The sequence below is a fragment of the Achroia grisella genome, unplaced genomic scaffold, assembly GCF_030625045.1.
Source record: "Achroia grisella isolate CSIRO2021 unplaced genomic scaffold, CSIRO_AGI_Agris_v1 utg2706, whole genome shotgun sequence".
Lineage (NCBI taxonomy): Eukaryota > Metazoa > Arthropoda > Insecta > Lepidoptera > Pyralidae > Achroia > Achroia grisella.
Window position 1 is genome coordinate 81,604 of NW_026712760.1, and position 20,471 is coordinate 102,074.

General features: G+C 34.4%; 1 protein-coding gene across 5 annotated transcripts in view; it reads left to right on the forward strand.

The window, feature by feature from the left end:
• The window catches only part of LOC131842976 (synapse-associated protein of 47 kDa), a 97,503-nt gene extending 79,290 nt beyond the window's left edge, over positions 1 to 18,213 (forward strand). For 2 of the 5 annotated variants that reach the window (XM_059191565.1, XM_059191566.1), the window contains exons 6-10: positions 2,357 to 2,497; positions 7,389 to 7,528; positions 8,839 to 8,951; positions 13,794 to 13,910; positions 17,888 to 18,213. In XM_059191565.1, coding sequence (XP_059047548.1) covers positions 2,357 to 2,497; positions 7,389 to 7,528; positions 8,839 to 8,951; positions 13,794 to 13,910; positions 17,888 to 18,012 — 636 coding nt within the window. In that variant the 3' untranslated portion in view covers positions 18,013 to 18,213. Of the gene's footprint in view, positions 1 to 2,356; positions 2,498 to 7,388; positions 7,529 to 8,838; positions 8,952 to 13,793; positions 13,911 to 15,080; positions 15,431 to 17,887 lie in introns of those variants that run through there. The other 3 variants (XM_059191568.1, XM_059191567.1, XM_059191569.1) reach the window with 3 other exon arrangements.
• The last annotated feature ends 2,258 nt before the right edge of the window (positions 18,214 to 20,471 follow it).

Sequence of the window (20,471 nt, forward strand, 5' to 3'; positions counted from 1 at the left end):
CTTGTTCAAGTGTACGATTAGTATTATATAAAAATATATTTTCATATGTTTTAAAACATACCTATTGGTGCACGTTATAAACGTGTGTATCAGAACACATTCCTTTACGAAATGCTTTATAGACAATTGTTATTTATAATCTTTTGTAGTCGTTTGTATTATGGACAAATATATGTACATTTCGTGTCTGTGAATTTGTATGGCAACGTTTATTTCGCTGTTATAATAGATCGCTTAGTATGGCGACAGTAAATGGCATGAAGTGACGGCAAACACGAAGGTTCTATTTTACGTGTATTTTTTCTTATGGTATCTATTTCATGTTTGAGTCTATGGTAATAGTAATGCATAAGTGCCAGAGGGTGGCACCATTGAATTCTTGTTCTCTCTGGTTTCTACGATTTTGTCTAACATACTTTGGTCAGTGTATTTAAATTCTTGAGTGATTTAAATATAATAACTTTGGTCCAGCAAAGATGTTTTTATCATCAACAATATTCACCTGGAAACTATCAAAGTAAATTCCTTGTTAGTTCTCCATGATGATCTGGCTTCGCATTTATCTTATCATGCTCGACTGATGCCCCACCAACCTAAATCATTAGGCTGGTGGGGCACCAGTCGAGCTTTACCCCCACTTTGTATTTTTTTTTAATTGATGATAATGGAATGGTGCCTGCGCTGACGGTTTACGCTGGCGGAGCATCAGTGGAGGATGATAAGATGAATAAGAGGTTAGGTATGTCGTTAGCTCATTGTGGTAAATTCTCCATGAACTTATCTCAATGGTTTCCGGGGGGAGCCACGTGGAGGTCAACCAGACTTTAGTAGCAATGGGTTCAACCAGGGACCAGTGTCAAAATTTGACCCATTATATGTTGTCCCGTCTTGACTAATTTTTTTTCACACAACGCCATCTAGTCCCGCTGTAAGCAAAGCTTGTCTTAAGAGTACTAAACAACTCATATAAATACATATATATTTTTTTTTAAATACATACATAACATAGAAAATACCCAAACAAATATAATCAATCATGAATACAAATTTTTCCACCGTGCGAGGAATCGAACCTGCAACCATCGGAAGTAAGGCGGTGTGCTAAACCGCTAAACCACCGAGGTCGTCAACGCAATGCAGGAAATGTTCCCCCCATAATATAGGTTTAAGTATGTCAGGTAAGTGGGGCATTGGATAGACGCCAAAAGGCCTCGGAAACAGGGTGCCAAGTACTCTCTTAGTGCTCCATTGTTGCGCCCTTAGTAATGGATCTATTTATTTATTTATCCATCTAAAACAATATAAATTGTGCAGGATAACATATTCGTTGGTTTAACACAGCCTTCCTTCCGATAGTCGCGTGTTCGATTCCTCGCACGGCACAAACTTTTATATCATTACATAGTATAAAATAAAGTCGCTGTCGCTGTCTGTCCCTATGTATGATTAAATCTTTAAAACTACGCAACGGATTTTGAAGCGCTTTTTTTAATAGATAGAGTAATTCAAGAGGAAGCTGTTTTGATGGTCTAGTACCATCGAAACAGTCTATTTATTATTATATTATTCATATCAGTCAGTCAATTCGAAACCGTATATATCTCAGTCAGGATCTTTTCTTGGTATTCAAAACCCGCCCCAAACCATTACATAATCCACTGAATGAACGATGATTCATGAATATTTAATACCATTCTACCAAAAGTTACCAAACAAATGGTAATAATACGAAAGGATCAAAAGCCACGCTATTAAGATAATTAAGAATTTTTCCTCCGACATACAAAAGGGAATATAAATTAGCGGATTGTAATACCAATATTGCCTCGGATTATTCATAATTTATTCATATTTCTTTATAATTTTACATTTCTTTTTGAAATGTATTAATAAATATATAATATGTATAAATACGTAAAATATAAGTATTTATCTATATATATATATATTAAATTGGAGTTTGTATTGTTTTTGTTATTGTTTGTAATTGTAATATTGAAATAACCGTTTTTTACTACATGCATATGAATATAAATACGGTACATACACCAAAATAACACTTTATTACAATTTTTCTCTGTCTATGTCTGAACCGATTTTGACGGGTATTTCTTTGGCACGTAGCTGCTGTAATAAGGAATAACTTAGGCTACTTTTATTTTAGAAAAATAAAGTTATATTCCACGCGGACGAAGTTGCGGGAACAGCTAGTTTAACATTTAAAATCGACTTTTTCCAAATTAGTATAGAAATAACATGAGAAAAAAATTACAAACGCATACTGAACACATAAGCACTGAAAACATTCAGTGCAGAATTATTATTATTATTTCCTGACAGTTCGTATTGTCCACAGAGCATCCTGGGAGATTTCAACCGTGAGCAGGACGCCTTTATCAAGGGCCAGGAGGGGCGCGGAGGGTCGGCCGCCGTGGCGCCCTGGATCGGGGCTCCCAATGAGGCGGCCCTCAAAGACGAGTGCCTGTCACTTTCCACTGTAAGTACCTAACCATATACTACTTCTCTCCAGAGGAACACATTAAGCAATTAAAACTTTGGCCGTATCAAATCTCGGCTGAAGTACTAGTTAATATCATAATTCAAATAATGTGATAATGAACACAATAGGGAAACAAATAAAATTATTAAAATAAAAAAAAACTATTATACCACACTGTTTTTTTTTAAATTGGAATGGCAAACATCAAATCAAAAAATTATATTTATATATAATGTTTTTTTCCCTACCGTCCAGTTCAGTATACAGATTCAATTGAAAGAAAGAAAGAAAGAAAAATATTTTATTCAGTGCAATGTAAAAAATAGAATATAAACAACAAATAAAAAAAATTGTGAAGAACTGGCAAGAAACTCGACTGATTTTTTTTTTATGTCAGTTTATATACATTGTGTATTTATGTAGGTGTCTATGTCTAACATTAAATGAAAATCCCGTGCATGGACTACTATTGCCATGAACGTTTGTTACATGCATAGTGGTAAGTGGTAACAGTCGTCTATATAAATGAGTAGCACTACGTACATCATGTCCCCTCCGATCCCCCATTCAGTTCAAACGGGGATCGAAATTACGGCCTGAGCCGAGGTTCGAACCCCTAGCGGTGCCCTCAGGATAAAGTCGTATCCGTCAAGCTTGAGTTGGCCTTCAGCCGCTCCATAAGTCCTTCCGAGGGTTTGGAGTGCCATCTGCACTCGTCCCATATCGTCCGGTGAAGCTGTAAAGGTTAACAGTATTAGAGTAGTTCGAAAAAATCAAATTGTTCATACTGTTCGGACTACTCTAATGCTGTTGACCGCAGCTGGCCTTTACAGCTTCACCGGACGATAGGGGGCGAGTGCAGATGGCACTCCACACCGCCAAATAAAAAAAGGACATCACGTTATCATTTGACGCCAGAATATCAAAACGTGAGTGGTGTACTCACGTTTTGCTATTCTGGGGGACTATAAAGTCATGAGTCTTATCCAGTAATTTTACTCCCAAATCTCACTCTTCAACAGAAACAATTTATAAAACAAACTCCTTGATTGCTGAAATAGTGAACACTGAATTACTAATAAATAAATGACTAGATTAGGAAAACGACTACGTAACGTAACGTAAGTTCGTACGTACGTTACGTTACGTAGTCGTTTCCGTCGTGTGTGGATAAGAAAGTCATTTTATTTGCTTATAAAATGACTTTCATATCTGCTATTAGTAGACGACTACTAATAGCAGATAAGAAAGTCATTTTATAAGCAAATAAAATGACTTTCTTATCCACACAGAGACAGATTTAATAATAATAATAATAATAATCTCAGGACAATTCACACAACGCCAACTAGACCCAAGTTAAGCTAGCTAAAGCTTGTGTTATGAGTACTTGATAACTGATACATATACATAGATATTTTTTTTGTAAATACATACATAGAAAACACCCAGACCGATACAAACAATCATACTCATGAATACAAATGTTTGTGCCGTGCGAGGAATCGAATCTGCGACCGTCGGTCGCAAAGCGCTGTGCTAGACCCCTAGACCACCGAGGTCGTCAATTGAGATTTGTATTATCTTTTCTGGTTAAGTTGTTTTGCCATATAAAAACCAAATGGTGGAAGGGTAAAAGTTTAGGGTTGTACATAAATAAAATGAAGAAATTAATAATATTTGCTCAAACATTAAAAAAGACATTTTTGGGCTGAACTACCTTTATCTCTTAGGTGTAGGAAAAATAGTTTCATCTTATTTGTAGTACACATAACACGAGCTCTCCTTAGCTTGGGACTAGATAGCGTTGTGTAAATTGTCCCGAGATACTATTTTTGTTATTATTAATGAAATAGTCCTTAATTCATCTTAAAATTGTTCCACCAAATGGCGCGTGGCCTGCCTCTACCTCTGGTCGAGTTTGGTATCTTGAGCATACTTTGGTTTTTGAGACGACTGTCCTCGCGTCTTTGGAACATGGTTAAAAAGTGAATTAAAAAAGATATGGCCATAACAACGTAAGCGACTTTCTCTTAATGTACTCGACATTAGAAGTTCCTTCAGAGTAGTTCCTATCGTAGAAAAAGTGATAGAAGTGCATTTTACTTTATTATTATCATTTATTATTGGCTTTTTTATTATTATTATTTATTTGTTTGTTACTATGTTGTTCTTTTATTTATTTTTTTTGTATATAATGATTTCATCTCTAATTTAATGAATTGTTTTTTATTTACGTTTATCTTATATAATAATTTATATGCAGCTATCGGCATCGTTTTTATTGTGTTGTGATGTGTGATGTAATAAATGTTATTCTATTCTGTTCTATTCTAAGTGAAATGGGTGTACCCGACTTTATCCAAGCATGCCACACCACTTATTAATACATAAGTTATTTTTATATAAGGAAGTGAAATATTCCTAGCATATCTGAGTTCAATGGTTCAAGACATATGCAGATAATACGCGGTCATACAGAAACCGGGCCGGGAGTGTTCAAGAAGAGTTGAGATTTAAAAACATATTTTTTTTATTTATTAATATTTTACGGCTCTGGATACAGGTCCTTCTTAGCCCAACTTTAAAAACATATGTAGCTATATTTATATAATTACCGGGTCTTAACACGAATAATTTTATGGCAAATAAAGATTTACTCGACGAAGCGTCGAGAGAGGCTGTATATTTTGGGGTAGGTGATCAAATTTGATTCGATTTGACTTTCTCGGTTGTATATTTTTAGTACATCGCTTTACTTCGGATGGTAACGGATTTGACTCCTCGCATAGTGCAATTATTTGTATTCATCAGTATGATTGTTTGTATCTGTTCTGGAATTTTCAAAAATGTTAGCAAACATGGCAGACTCAACAATTTTTTTTTTCTTTTTTGGCCAATGACCACTAAAATTGGTACAAAAAGTGGACTTAATATGATTTTTCATTCTCTCCCAGTCAAGCTTTGGGATGTGTAGAGATATATGAATGCGATATTATGATAATTAAAATTAAAATAGAATTATAATAAAAAAATACACATAAATACATACATTAATAGAATTGATCTACTTTTTAATATAATAAATACACTAATTACATACACTTACATTCAGTGCGGAGGTAATGGAGTCTTTTCTGGTGATGGAACCACAAGGTCAATCTGTCGTTATTAGCACCACTCCCATAATGCGCCATGACTAGGTAGAAGAAAAGCCGATCGATAAACTGCCTGATGAAGCCTCGTTTATGGAAACTTGGAGTAATCATAATAAATAATAATCTCAGGACAATTTACACAGCGCCATCTAGACCCAAGTTAAGCTAGCTAACGCTTGTGTTATGGATACTAGATATCTGATACAAATTATATTATACATAGAAAAGACCCAGACCGATACAAACAATCATACTCATGAATACAAATGTTTGTGCCGTGCGAGGAATCGAACCCGCGACCATCGGACGTAAAGCGGTGTGCTAGACCGCTAGACCACCGAGGTCGTCAATAACATTAATACAAAGGAAGGAAACATATTTACAAAGAGAGAAAGTAGGGTTTGACTAAGTTCCACTGTGTATTACGTATGGAATTGTTTTTTATGGTAATTGCGTAAGGTTTTACAACAAAGTATCAGAGTCTGATCTAAATCTGTCTGAAAAAAGATTTATATGTCGTAAATGTAAATGTATGTTGGGACTCCAGTCTCCGCAATTAGCCTCTCATTCGGGCCGTTGTGCGTGCAGAGCCAGACTACTAAAGTAGTCAGCCAAGCTCCTCCCACAAGCGCAGAAGACTGCTGGTGTCTTCACAGACTTCACGGAGCGACCTCACCGTTCCGAGGATTTGTTTTCGTTGTTGGGCCACTGCCGTGCACTCCAGGATTACGTAAGCCGCAGTTTCTTCAGCTTCAAAACAGCCCCGCCAAAGCGGACTGTCTGTAGCATCAATTTTGTATATGTGTTTGTTTAAGGAACAATGGTCCGTTATTGTCCCTATCATTATTTTGAGGTTATGTCTATCTAGATTAAGTAGACGTGTTGTTAATCGATGGTTCGTGTTTGGAATTGCCACTTTAGATTGTTTGCAATCAGTGGTTTTTTTTATATTTAAGTACATTTTTCCACAGACATATTCGTCCGTGCCTTTTTTAATTTACTTTAATATTATTATATTTATTTAATTTCCATTTTTTTCCAGCCGAGATGTTACAATTTTTTGTATTTCGGTGGATTTGGAAGATTAGATTTATCAATATGATTATATATACACTACTACTAAACACAGTTTTCCATTTTGTAAAAAAGCATATTACAAAATAGAAGAGTTCGTTAACGATAATGTTTTTGTAGAAAAAAATTAAATTCATAGCGCTGACAATATTATCTGATTGCACTAAGAATGAGTGCGTAGCGGTTTCTATAAGCAATTGTAGTATTATATAAAATTGCATTATTTCTATAACTTAAGTATAATCGTAAATTAATTGTTAAATAAAAAAAAAACTGTGCCTACATCTAAATATATATAACTCATGACTGACGTAGTGATCTATCAACGCACAGCCCAAACCACTGGACGGATCGGGCTGGAATTTGGCATGCAGGTAGATGTTATGACGTAGGCATCGCTAAGAAAGGATTTTGATTAATTCTACCCCCAAGGGGATAAAATAGGGGATGAAATTTTGTATGACACTTTGTCAATTTTAAACCGATCGGGCTGAGACTTTGCATGCATAAAGCTACTATGACGTAGGCATCCCCTAAGAAAGGATTTTGATAAATTCCACCCCTAATGAGATAAATTGACGCGAGCGAAGCCGCGGGCAAAAGTTAGTTATTTATATAAAAAAAATTATATATATTTTTTTTTGTTAATATTTTAGGATCGACGGAACTTCGTGCGCGCTCCACCCGCAGGTGTGGAGTTCGATTTCGACTACGACAAGATGTATCCGGTAGCAGTCGCGATCATGGCAGAGGACCCCAATCTTGAGAAGATGCGCTTCGATCTTGTGCCAAAAGTGTAAGTATGAACTCACTTTTTTATAACTATATATGAAACTAGCTGTTCCCACGACTTCGTCCGCGTGGAATTTAACTTTATTTTTCTAAAATAAAAGTAGCCTAAGTCCTTATTACATCAGCTACCTGCCAAAAGTCCCGTCATAATCGGACCAACCCTTTTAAAAATTAGCCGGAACAAACAGACACAGACAGACAGACAAAATTTGTAAAAAATGTTATTTTGGTGTATGTATCGTATATATTCATATGCATGTAGTAAAAATCGGTTATTTCAATATCACAAACAGACACTCCAATTTTATTTATATGTATAGATTAAGATTGTGTAATTATGGAGGCTTTGATACGACATACAGACGTACAGTTTCATTTATAATATTAGTAGAGCTTAGTAATTGGTACCAAAACCGCCAACCTGTTAACCATACCAAACCAATTTACATAGATGGTCGCGGGTTCGATTCCTCGCACGATGCAAACATTTGTATTCATGAGTATCATTGTTTATATTGCTCTGTGTATCTTCTATGTTTATATTTAAAAAAGTATTTAAGTATTTATAGAAGTGGAACGGAAGTGTCCCTAACACAAGTTTTGCTTAGCTGCGTTAATGGTTTACGCTACGTTTACATTCAGCTGCGTCCCCTGCCACTCGCGCTGCCGGAAATATTGCCGGGCGACAACTGAGCGAGAGGGCTGAATGTAAAAACACGCTGCCACTCGCGCTGCCAGTCCTTTGACTCGCGCACGAGAAACCGACAATCGAGGGAGCGCCGGGCAGCGCGAGTGGCAGCGTCAATGGCCTGGGAAGTGTTTCGCTGGTCACTTCCCTGCCAACTCGGACTGAGTGTAAATTGGGCACGAAAGGATCGATTGAAATGTGTATGAAGTAATTCATTTTATAGGTAATTATAAAACCATCTTGGTTTTCAGAACCACGTGGAGGTAATCCTGACATGGTACATCGTTAGTATATTGCTAGCGATGGAGTAATTACTTCACATTACTAACAATACCCTCTAGCTTTGGACTAGATGGCGCTGTGTGAATTATCCAGTGTGTAAAAAAAAATATCCAAATTAAAAATATTTTTTTTTCGACGACCTCTGTGGTTTAGCGGTCTAGCATACCGCTTTACGACCGATGGTCGTGGGTTCGATTCCTCGCACGGCACAAACATGAGTTGAGTATGATTGTTTGTATCGGTCTGAGTGTTTTCTATGTATTTACAAAAAAAAAATATTATTATTATTATATATATTAGATTTTCTATTCTATAAATTTAACATTCCATCCTGTCGTTTCCAGCATCACAGAGGAGAACTTCTGGCGGAACTACTTCTACCGCCTGTCGCTGATCTGCCAGGCCAACGAGGCTGACGCGGCGGCCGGCCGTCAGCAGAGCACTGATGACTCCCAGGGTATGATCTCTGTCAATAATCACCCTATATGTAGTCAGCTAGACTCCTGAGAGCAAAGATAGAACGTTTCGTTTAAAACAGTACAAAAAATATTATGATCTGCGTCTTCCTTATCCCATTTATTTGGGGTCGGCGTAAATCGTCTCTTCCATTCATCCCTGTTCGTAATCAGTAAATATATATATACTTATTTAAAATATAAAATTAGATTACAGTCCAGCTTAGTACGCATGTACTAATAAAGAAAAACATATCCCCGTTACAGTATAACAATCAATATGTATATATAGGAACAATGCGTAGGTCCTTATTAGCGTTAAAAATGGTTAAAAATGCATCTTTCGTTATTAACGGTTAATTAACCGCATTTTATGATTGTTACGGTTAAATACGACCGCTAGATCCTGCTAGTGGTTGAATGATAATGGAATTGCACCCGCCTTATTTACGCTGGCGGGCACCAGTGGAGGATGATAAGATAAGCATGAGGTCAGGTCAGTTAGCCCATCGTGACAAATTCACCTAGAATTGATCACGATGGTTTCCAGGGGGAACCGCGTGGAGGTCGACCTAACATGGTACATTGCTAGCAATGGGAGTTAAGTACCCATTGCTAACAATCCCCTTCCCCCCTCCTGTCTAACCATCATCAGGGGCTAGTTGCCTGATGATGGTAGGCTTGTCGACTGGTGGCAAGTGGGCGGTGGCATTTTTAAAAGGTATAAGATAAGAAATTAACAAAAGTACAAAGTTGTCTGTTTAGGTTGCGAACACTGATTTAGATTTTTTGTTTTTATATAGCATATGTATATATTCTCCCAGATTTGAATTTAAATGATATAGTATTATTGTAAATATGTACAACATTAAAAAAAAAAATACAATCTTAGTTTCTTGTCAGTTCTTCTCATCTCGAAATCATTCCGAACTGACGGTAGATTTGACATATCATAAGAGTCTGTAGACCTATATGAATAAAGATATTTTGAAATTGGGTTTTATTTTTTATTTTTCAGTCGAATCCGTTTTTGTAAGTCGGTTATTCCCGGGAAATTTATGTTAAATAACTTTTCTGTATGTACATAGCAGACGGTACTTACTCGTTAGTATTGTAGAATGTGGTGGATTTATATAGATATATATTATGTACACAGGTGCAAATATATTTGACTATATACAAGGTCACGAAGGTTACTGTAATGCCATTGTTACAATCAAACATTTTAACGATACTGAATAACGTAGAAATAAAGAAAAAATAAGAAATAAAGAAATAAAGAAATAAAGAAAATAAAGAAAATAACGTAAATATACAATAACTAAAGAAAACCTTAATTATCAGGAATGGCAGGATGAGTGTCATGTAATGACGTAATGTCCCAAGTGCTGATCATCATTACATAGTTTGAAACAAAGTCGCTGTCGCTGTCTGTCCCTATGTATGCTTAAATCTTTACAACTACGCAACGGATTTTGAATTGTTTTTTTTTTAATAAATAGAATGATACAAGAGGAAGGTTTATATATATAATACATATACACTCGTGTGAAGCCGGGGCGAGTAGGTAGTCATATATATATATACTGGTTACGATGAACGTTTATATATAAAAAAGAAATATTATAAAAAAATCTAACAATAGAAAATAAATAATAACTCTTTATTAGGTACAGGAACAAAATAGTATTTTAAAGTCAAATTTATATATTACAAGCTGTACCCGCGACGTTCGCGTGTAATTTAACTTCATTTTTTTTAAATAAAAGTAGCCTAAATTACTCCTTACTACATCAGCTACGTGCCAATAAAAGTCCTGTCAAAATGGGTCTATCCATTTCAGAGGTTAGCCGGAACAAACAGACACAGTCAGATAAACAAAAAATGTTATGTTACAAATTTTTGTCTGTCTGTCGGTCTGTTTGTTCCGTATCTCTATATTTTCATTTTTTGTCAGGTAGCTGATGTAACAAGGAGTAACTTAGGCTACATTTATTTTAGAAAAATAAAGTTAAATAACCACGCGGACGAAGTCGCGGGAACAGCTAGTAGAGTATATAGTGGGGACGATTATCTCTTAGATTGTAAAAAATGTTATTTTGGTTTTGGTGTATGTACCGTATTTATATTCATATGCATGTAGTAAAAAACGGTTAATTCAATATTACTAACAGACGTTCCAATTTTATTTATATATAGGACATTTTTTCCTCTTAAGCACAGTAAAAAAAATTATGCATATGTAACATCTTACCTCCTTTTCTCACAATGCATGAGTTATTCCCTGAAAAGGGACGAAAGTGTGTAACTTGTACATCCTTCCTAGGGTTTAAAATGTCCTCTGCACGCTCTAGTGTATCGATTTATCTTTGCTCTCAACGTCTCTGTATTTTTATTCAATATTTACATCATCCGCGTCGGTAGGGAAGGACCAGCTGATTCAATTCCATCCGTAGATATGTTATGAAATATATAAACTTCTGTACATGATACAGTTAGCTTCATACACTAGTAGTCAATACAATATCTGTTCCCACCAATAATATAACTCTTAATCTTATCATGTCATTTATGTCTCGACATGTTTCGACACGCTTTTGTTCGTAAAGTAATTTTTTGTTTTTTGATGTTTGCTGGAAAGTAATGTAAACACTTCTGCTTGTCACTATTGTTAAAGATTTAAGTTAAAATGGCAGAGAAACGTAAAATGTGTTCCTTATCGGTCGCAGAAAAGCGAAACATCATTAATTATGTTGACCAAAATCCTATGACGAAAAAATTAGACATAAAATAAGTTCGGGATTCCCGCAAGTACAAAAATACAATTTTAAAATTTAAAGATAAGTTTTCAGAAGAAAGTGGTTTGAATGTAAACAGTAAAAGATTGAAATCATGCACTATTCTTTTACCTCTTTATAACGAGTTTTAGACCAACATAACAAACCTCAGTTCAACGAATTACTTGATATTACGAATATTTTCTTGTTCCCCTCCGATTTGTTATATCAAGGTTGCACTGTATATGCGAATAACACATTGGCTATAATCTAAAAATATATTATGGGAGAAAAGAAAATTGCAGATAAAGTTGCGCCGTACAACTAGTTACCATAGCCATAATCCTAAACAACGTATGTACAAGGTAGATTGACATATGCGTAAGTTGGCAATTAAATTTGAATATCCTTCAATTCTTGTCCCTGACTAAGTAGTGAACTCTAAAAAGGGCGAGCACAATAGATCTATGTAGGTCGCAGTGCTACAGGTCCAAGCACCTGATAATAGCCCAAACCACCAATAACAATAAAAAAGTTGGCAAGGAAGATTTTGAGATAAAAAATTGTCTACGTGGATACCACAGTCTCACTTATTTCAGTCCCCAAGCAGCTTGTTTGTAATCTGCTTTTCGGGTTACGGATAAGGATAAGGAAAATTACAGGATAAGAGGCATGATATCTTACTCAGGGGCGGATCGTGAATTTGTGGGGCCCTGGGCTAAGTCTACTTAGGGGCTTACCTAATTATATTACTCAACTGAAAGAATACACTGACCAAAAACAAGCGACCAGAGATTCCCCGTTCCTTTCGATGATTGAACTCAGGGTTGCCAACCTTATTATAGGTTTTTTAATATTCTAAATATCATTTCAGTGAGGACTGGGGTCTTTTGTATCCTCGGGGCCTTGGGCTGCAGCCCAAAAAGCCCTTAGGTAGATCCGCCCCTGATTTTATACCTCTAGAATGAGAATGCGTTAGCGGTATCACGCGCGTTACATGATAACGTGATATCCGTGATACTGTTCATGTATAGAGGATGACTATCACTTACCATCAGGTCAACTTGATTATTATACAAGGTTTATAATGTTAGAATCACTAGTTATGATGACTGCCGGCTACCAGAAGATAAACCCTAAGTAGCGCCCGTTACTTGTGACACGGGTGTAGGTTTAAAAGGGCCTTTTGGAATGCATTAACACTTGGGCCTGGGGGAAAGCTGCAAGAAGTGAAGGTGCACTTCTTGCAGCTTTCCCCCAGGCCCAACTAAATCCGGGATAAACCCGTTTCTAATATAATTCACTTTAGTGTCCAAAATACAACCGGCTCGTTCTGTGCTCGTCGATCGAATGCCGTGGTTTATAAAGACGACCTCCTGTACACAGCTATGCGTGGGGATTATACGCGACTAGCTTAACATCGATTAATAAAGAAACTACCTTCTTTTAATATTTTTAAAATGTAGGATTTTTCTACAATATCGATTTGAACCCTAACAATAAGCTACATCATGTTTGTTGATTTACGTGTACTTTGGTAATCCCTCTACTTTGTTAAGACTCTACCTACAGATATTTATATTAATTCGAGACGTTCATTACCAATATATATATGAAGCTGACTGTATTATTGTACTGAAAAATATAAGATTGCTACCATAGACGACACGAGTCGCGGGTTCGATTCCTCGCACATCACAAACATTTGTATTCATGAGTACGATTGTTTGTATCAGTCTGGGTGTTTTGTACGTATAATATGTATGTATTTACGAAAAAAATATCTATGTATTTGTATCAGTTATCTAGTACCCATAACACAAGCTTTAGCTAGCTTAACTTGGGTCTAGATGGCGCTGTGTGAATTGTTCTGAGATTATTATTACTATAGAATGTGTTCTATGTCGGCGCACATGAAATCATTGTAATAATAGCTTATAACCTTGTAATATACCATTACTGGATTTAATGTCGAATTACGCTCCTGCATTATTTCTCCCCAATCATTTTATTATATTTTTCCTTTTTTTTTTTGTTAAGTTTACTTTTGTTTCGAAACTCAATCAGATGACGATAAATCGGGAAACGAGGATCTCGTACCCAAAGGGGAACAGTCCCAGGAAACCATTGATGACGTGAAGAAGCGAATAAAGTCATTAAAAGTGGATAGAGAAAATGACGACGGTAAGGAATTAACATAAATATTTAACAATTAACTATTTATGTTAAATGAAATGTTAAAATTGGGCATTGGATATTGGCACCTTAGTATTTCATAAATGAAGGTCATATGACCGACTTAGTTACGAAACGTCATATATCTAATAAATCTATTTCAAAAATTGAAGCGTTTTGTCTTTTCCTTATAAACTATTTTTTAATCGACGCAAAAAGATGAGTCTCATGTTTAACGTGGCTATATCTGTTACATCCTAACTTCTAAAGTGGTGAATCTACATATTTTTTTTAAAGTTGATCTGATCAAAATATCTCTTATCTATATTTGTTTGCAACATATTTTTTCTATAATAATTGTATAAAATCGCGGTTCTGGAAATCAGCGTCTTGTCCTTATTATTAAATAAAATACAATTATGAGGTTACAACCGTATATTAGTTTAAACTCATAAATAAAAAATATCTTTATTACTTATAACAAAGACATCTTAATAGCGCGTTGTAGAAATTTATACAAAAAAAATACAGCGCCATCTAGTTGTACTGTGAAACAATATTGAAAAGAACAATAATGTATGATATGTTCTGTCCTTTGAAGACTATCAACTAATTTTCTATTTCACAAAGGAATGTCGTAAATTATTTATATTGTTTTACTTTTCATTTCAATGTAATTTTCTTCGTTACAAAGAAAGTGACAAAATGCTCCAATAGCTAAAATAGATTTTCAGATTCTAATTTTTTTTAATAAGGCGGTAACTCTATCAAAGTAACACGTAGGTATGATTATTTTAAGTTAAACCTTATCTTTATTTAAACACATAGCCATATTATTTCGTTTTATTTCTTATACGCTTTTTTCCCACACAATATGTATAAAAGCATAAATGTTCACACACGCTAGTATTTTCATCACAAATATATAACCAACTTTGAGGAATATGAGTTATATTTTGCATGCTCTTTATTTATATAAATTAAGAAATTTATATGAAGATGTCCGTGATTCCTTCATATCAAAAGGATATTTATTTTATACTTGTTATCTGTTCTGTTTCATGATTGGAATTGAATTATGTTGCAATTGTAATATTGTAATATATTTATCAAATATCTGACGATTATTAAGTTATTACTAATATTGCTAAACGTAAATATTTTCCTCCTGGAATGCAGCTTAAGCAAGACGCACGGACTACCGAGGGCTACTACTCACCCTATGATAACACCATGGTTTACACACCTATAGACCATCCACATTTTGTAATCTTAAAACAATTCTAGTGATACATGAAGAAAACGTACACCGTTTAGCGGTTTCATCTCGATAGCACACTTGTAGCAATAGAAACAATTGTTCAAGATTATAAAATACGATATTGCGAAACGTGGATAGTATATAGCATTATGATATTATATTTATTCGATACAAAGCTTGCGTTGGGCAATGTATTACGCTATTTAAGGGCTCTTAAGCGATATATTTGGTTGATGGGATAATGTCGTCAATGTTCGATATGAGTAAAGCGTATACACATATTTAAATCTTTGGTTTTGTATCCATTTCAATGGGATTTAAATAGAAAATATGGCTTAAAAATTGTTCATTTAATATATTATGGTTTATATTTGTACTGTATTGTCGATATATGTTATAAATATTACTTATTATGGTAGTCCTGAGGTGTATTTTTTATCTGGATGATTTATAATTTTTGGATATGCGTGTACGTTGATGACATTATTTGATCAAACAACATCACCGTATCACTGTTATCCTCCACACACCATATAGTTTCGACCGTTACAATTATATATAAAAAGTTTATTGCTGTTCCGTATTTGTTTTATTTGAATATAAAAGTTTATAATCTATTATATATCACTATATCATATCTTCATCCTTGTTGTTATATCGTGTGTCGTATATATAAATAAATTGAATGTTATGACAATATAGCTTCTTTATCCCGAAATGGAAGTATATAATATGAATTGTATATATTGCCTCTTTGTTTGACCTGATAATAAATTATCGGTCTGTAATTCAATAGCATTTATATGTCTTATCATAACTGAGACAAGTATTCTTTGTCTCCATATTCAAGTATTAGATCTTACGATATTAATATCACACGCTATTGAAGAATAGTCCACTAAGGTTGAACTGTATACTTATCTTTGATCAATTTTTCTCAATGGAACCTATTTTAATGTCTACTGAATGTTATATAAATGTCTAAGTATTAATTAAGATTATATAGCTATAACGTCACACAGTTCATTACAATTCGGCTCAGTAGTTTAAATATAAGTATCTATTGTTCAGGTTTTAACATTGCTACTACGATTTCGAACTTCTCTCCTTCCGCTTTGAATCTTGTCTTGTTTGCTTACAGCGTCTGTGTGTTTACGTTAACCTCTTAGCTTGCATATTTCTCAAAGTTGGTCATTATTATCTAAAGCATTTTCTTCGTACTGTCTCTGCATCGATTCCGTTGCGTAGCAATGTTGAAACTTATCTTTTGTACATAAACGTGTTGTCAGGTTTTCTGAAGGCCTTCCTTGAAGGAATTTTTAATGGTCCTCCCATATTGTCTGGAATGTAACACTTTCCAATAATGAATAGCCGCGACATATCACTTATGGGTGTCAGTCAATTATAGACAACTGCCGTCTGGTAAACTCAGGGAAAATTTGGAATATTTACGCTGACAACACTGACTTCCCGTTTCTTTTGTAATTATTTACAATTAGATTAGAGAGTTAATATTATATTCTGGGTAAAATAATCCAATGTTATAAAGTTGTGTAGACTTATAGTTGGTAATGACGTAAACACATTTTTAAAACGATATAATATTTGGGAGAGTTGAAACGACAAGTGATATCAAACTGGCCTAGCACCCTGTCGCTCGACATAAGTTCACAAGTGTTTTGTTGAATATATATAGCTTGAACAGTAACGCAGCAATAATTGGACGTGTGATTGTTTCTGGCTGAATGAAGCCTCACATACTGTTTGTGTCTATGATATCGTATAGAACGAATATGTAACGATGTGTCTTGTTGATTTTAAACTAAATAATTTGGCTATAGTGTGTCCTAATCTACTGGCTTTTACTGCATCGCATGTATTTCAAAGACCATACAAATTTTTATCATCCGTACTGTTTTCAACCTTCAGAAACAGTCTAATGAGAACGGTACAGCGTTATTTAGTTTCTAATTGTGCGCGTCCAGCGTCCTACATCATAATTGTATCACTTTCATTATTAACACTTGGAACATTGTTTAGCGAATTACAACGTATGGTTATTAAATGAATTGGCATTTATAGTTAGTTATTATGAATTGAAATAATTATATTATTCTAAAATAACATTTGCGTTGTTATTTCACTAGTATTTAGAAGACCTATTATTTTATTTACATGATTGACTAGCAATTTTATAACAATCTTTAAAAATAGGACATTAAATTGTTCACGTAAGTTTAGATTGTTGTTATTCTGTATTGTTACCTGGTTAATAATGTGAGAACAAACATCACTCGTTCTCATAATTAAAGTCTATCAAATATGATCACATGTAAACACTTGCTGTAATTTCAAACTATATATAAATTAAATACTAAATTTCCACAGCATGCTATACCAATATCGATCAAGAAGAATCATTTTGTATCTTATTGTACGGAACTAAATATTATTATTCATGCATTAGCTGGTCTAGAATTAATAATAAAGAACGCAGCGACCAACAACAGCTTACTAACACTATCGCATCCATTAGTTATGGTACAAATGAGGAAAGAAAAAAGAGTGTTAAAAAAAAGGATTTATTTTACAATAAGATCACTTACAGGTTACAATTGGGTACCTAATTATTGAGTATCAACTTCAATCAGATTAACAATATTAATAATGTATATTAAACACGAAAATTAAAAAATAATTTTGTTTTCTAAACAAACATTTACAGAACAATGGGAGAAAGAATTGGAGGCAGAACTTAAGGAATACGAAGTGGTTGCAGAGAAGACAGGTGATGACAAATGGGAGAAGGAGTGTGAAGATCTATTGGGGGAGGACGTTGACCTCAAATAGACAAGCGTAAAACCGTTTTGAATCTATAAGTTTAAAATATAGGTTACCCAAACGGAGGTATGTCATAAATATTGTCTATGCTCTGGCTTACAGTAAGAGAATCCGTTCAATCTATTAGATATTGTAATACTATAGGTTAGAATCCATTTTGCCATTGCTGGATACAAAACTCCCAGTAATATTGAGAATAATCCATCTCTATAGTAGCAATCTTTATGCCACAGGAATTTCGTGGTTTTTTTAGGTCTCCTTCCATCCCTATCATAGCTGGTCCCATTACTAGTACGTTCCTAGTTTGAACGTTACAGTTTTCAATTATGTTTTTTTTTTTATTTTTTTTTAAAGAGTTGGTTCAATGGATCAAATTTCGTGTTTCAATACTTAGTTTGTAATGGACTTTGTAATATGACATCACCGTATTTAAAACCCCTCCCAAACCTAACCCAAGAAGAATTACATAAGGGGCCGTTCAAGTATTACGTAAGCACCATAGGGGGACGGGGGGGTCTTTACTTTGCTTATTTTTGATGACATGGGGGTAGGGGGGTGTAGATGATGATTACGTCATCGCTAGTATTTATTTTTTACACGAATGGCAACCGTCACATAGTCTTTGCTAAAAAAACAATACATTAATTGAAAAATATTTACGTAATCGTCGGTTACTTTTGCTGACAAAGGTGGTGGGGTAAATAATTGTAATATATCTGCTTACGTAATACTTGAACGGCTCCTAACAATTATTCTTTCAAATTATTACTGGGTAATAAGTGTATGGATTAGTTGCGAACCAAAAGCTACGAGGACCCTGAATAAATAAAAGGGTTATATACCTTCTTTATATATAAAAATTACGTATCACGTTCTTTGTCCGCGATGGACTCCTAAATTACTGAATGCATTGCAAATTCAATCTGCACATTGTGCGTAATTTGATCCAACTTGAAAGATAGGATAGCTTACATCTCAATTTATAGTCGCAATATTATTTTATTCAAGAACCTTAGCTACAGCAACGCGTGGCCGGGTCGGATTATATATTTATCCCTGCATTATAAACAAACAGTGTTTTAACGCTATTTTATAAATATTTACAAGCACATAGCAATAATTCAGATGAGTAGGTCACATAATATTTGTAGACTCCATAAAAAGATTTTATAAAATGTTTGTGTCACAACTGTGCCCATCGGACTGTAAGGCAGCCGCTAGACTACGTCGTGGATACAAATAATCGCCAAACGAGGCTCATTTTGATTCTTGTTCTTATGAATATTATATATTTGTTAGTGTTCAGAATATGATTTTATTCTTATGAGAATATAAATAATATGTATTTTTATGTAATTTTAAATGATAATAATTTTAATTTTAATATAAACTGATTTATCGAATGGTATGTACAAAGTCAATACTTTGTTAAAAGCCTCTGCGTGGGTATCTCAGTCTTAATGATATTTTATTCAGCATAGCATATATACACATTTTAAAATCACTAGTATCCTGACGACTTAGGCGTAATGCCGGTTAGTCAGGAGAGAAACACCTCAATGCCTACAATATTCACAATTATCTATCTCTTATTTGTTTTTATAATAATATCAACACTTTCGCTCCAAAACTCCCGCTGCCTCCGTTCAATCGTCCGTCATCCACTTGTCAATGTCACATAGATTACTTTGGCTCTGGCCTCTGACGTTCCGTTTCAGGTTACATGATTATTGACTTTACCATTTTTAATTAATGGTGCGTCACACGATAGTTAACAGTCGGCCATCCTGCAATAGTGTCTGGCCCAGACACATAGGTAACTGATGAGCGTAGTCATGCTTATCAAAGGATATAGTGTCTACAGGATCATATAACAAATACTTAACTAAATAAACTAAAGATACACATTACTTTCATAACATTGACTATATTAGTAGACTGTCAAAGGTTTACAATCTAAAATCAATACTAACAGAGCTAAGTTTCGGCATGCATTCAGAATGCACAAAATATAACATAACATATATTAATTTACATAATACAAATCACCCAAAAACATGAACAACCTTTTAGAGTAACAAACAATTATTTGGCGGTGATTGACTTCTATGAGTCAGACTGTAACATATCACCATCACAATGTAAGTTTCCGATCTTATGAACATTGCATTTTTTTTTTATACCTCCAAAATAGAACTTGACATTTCTCATCATGAATATTTTAACGGATAAATTTAACATATCACATTACAAAAGGTAAAACTTAATTACCTACATATATAGAGAAAAAAATATAAAGAGAAAGTAATATTCTCGTGACATAAAATTAGAACAAAATCGCTGCCTGCCTTCACCTCACCAATAGAAAATAACAGGTCAATATTATTCAAGTGGTTCTAATACCCTCAATACTACTACTACTATTTTACTTCGACGATACTCTTGATTTACCAGAGAATTATTTTAAT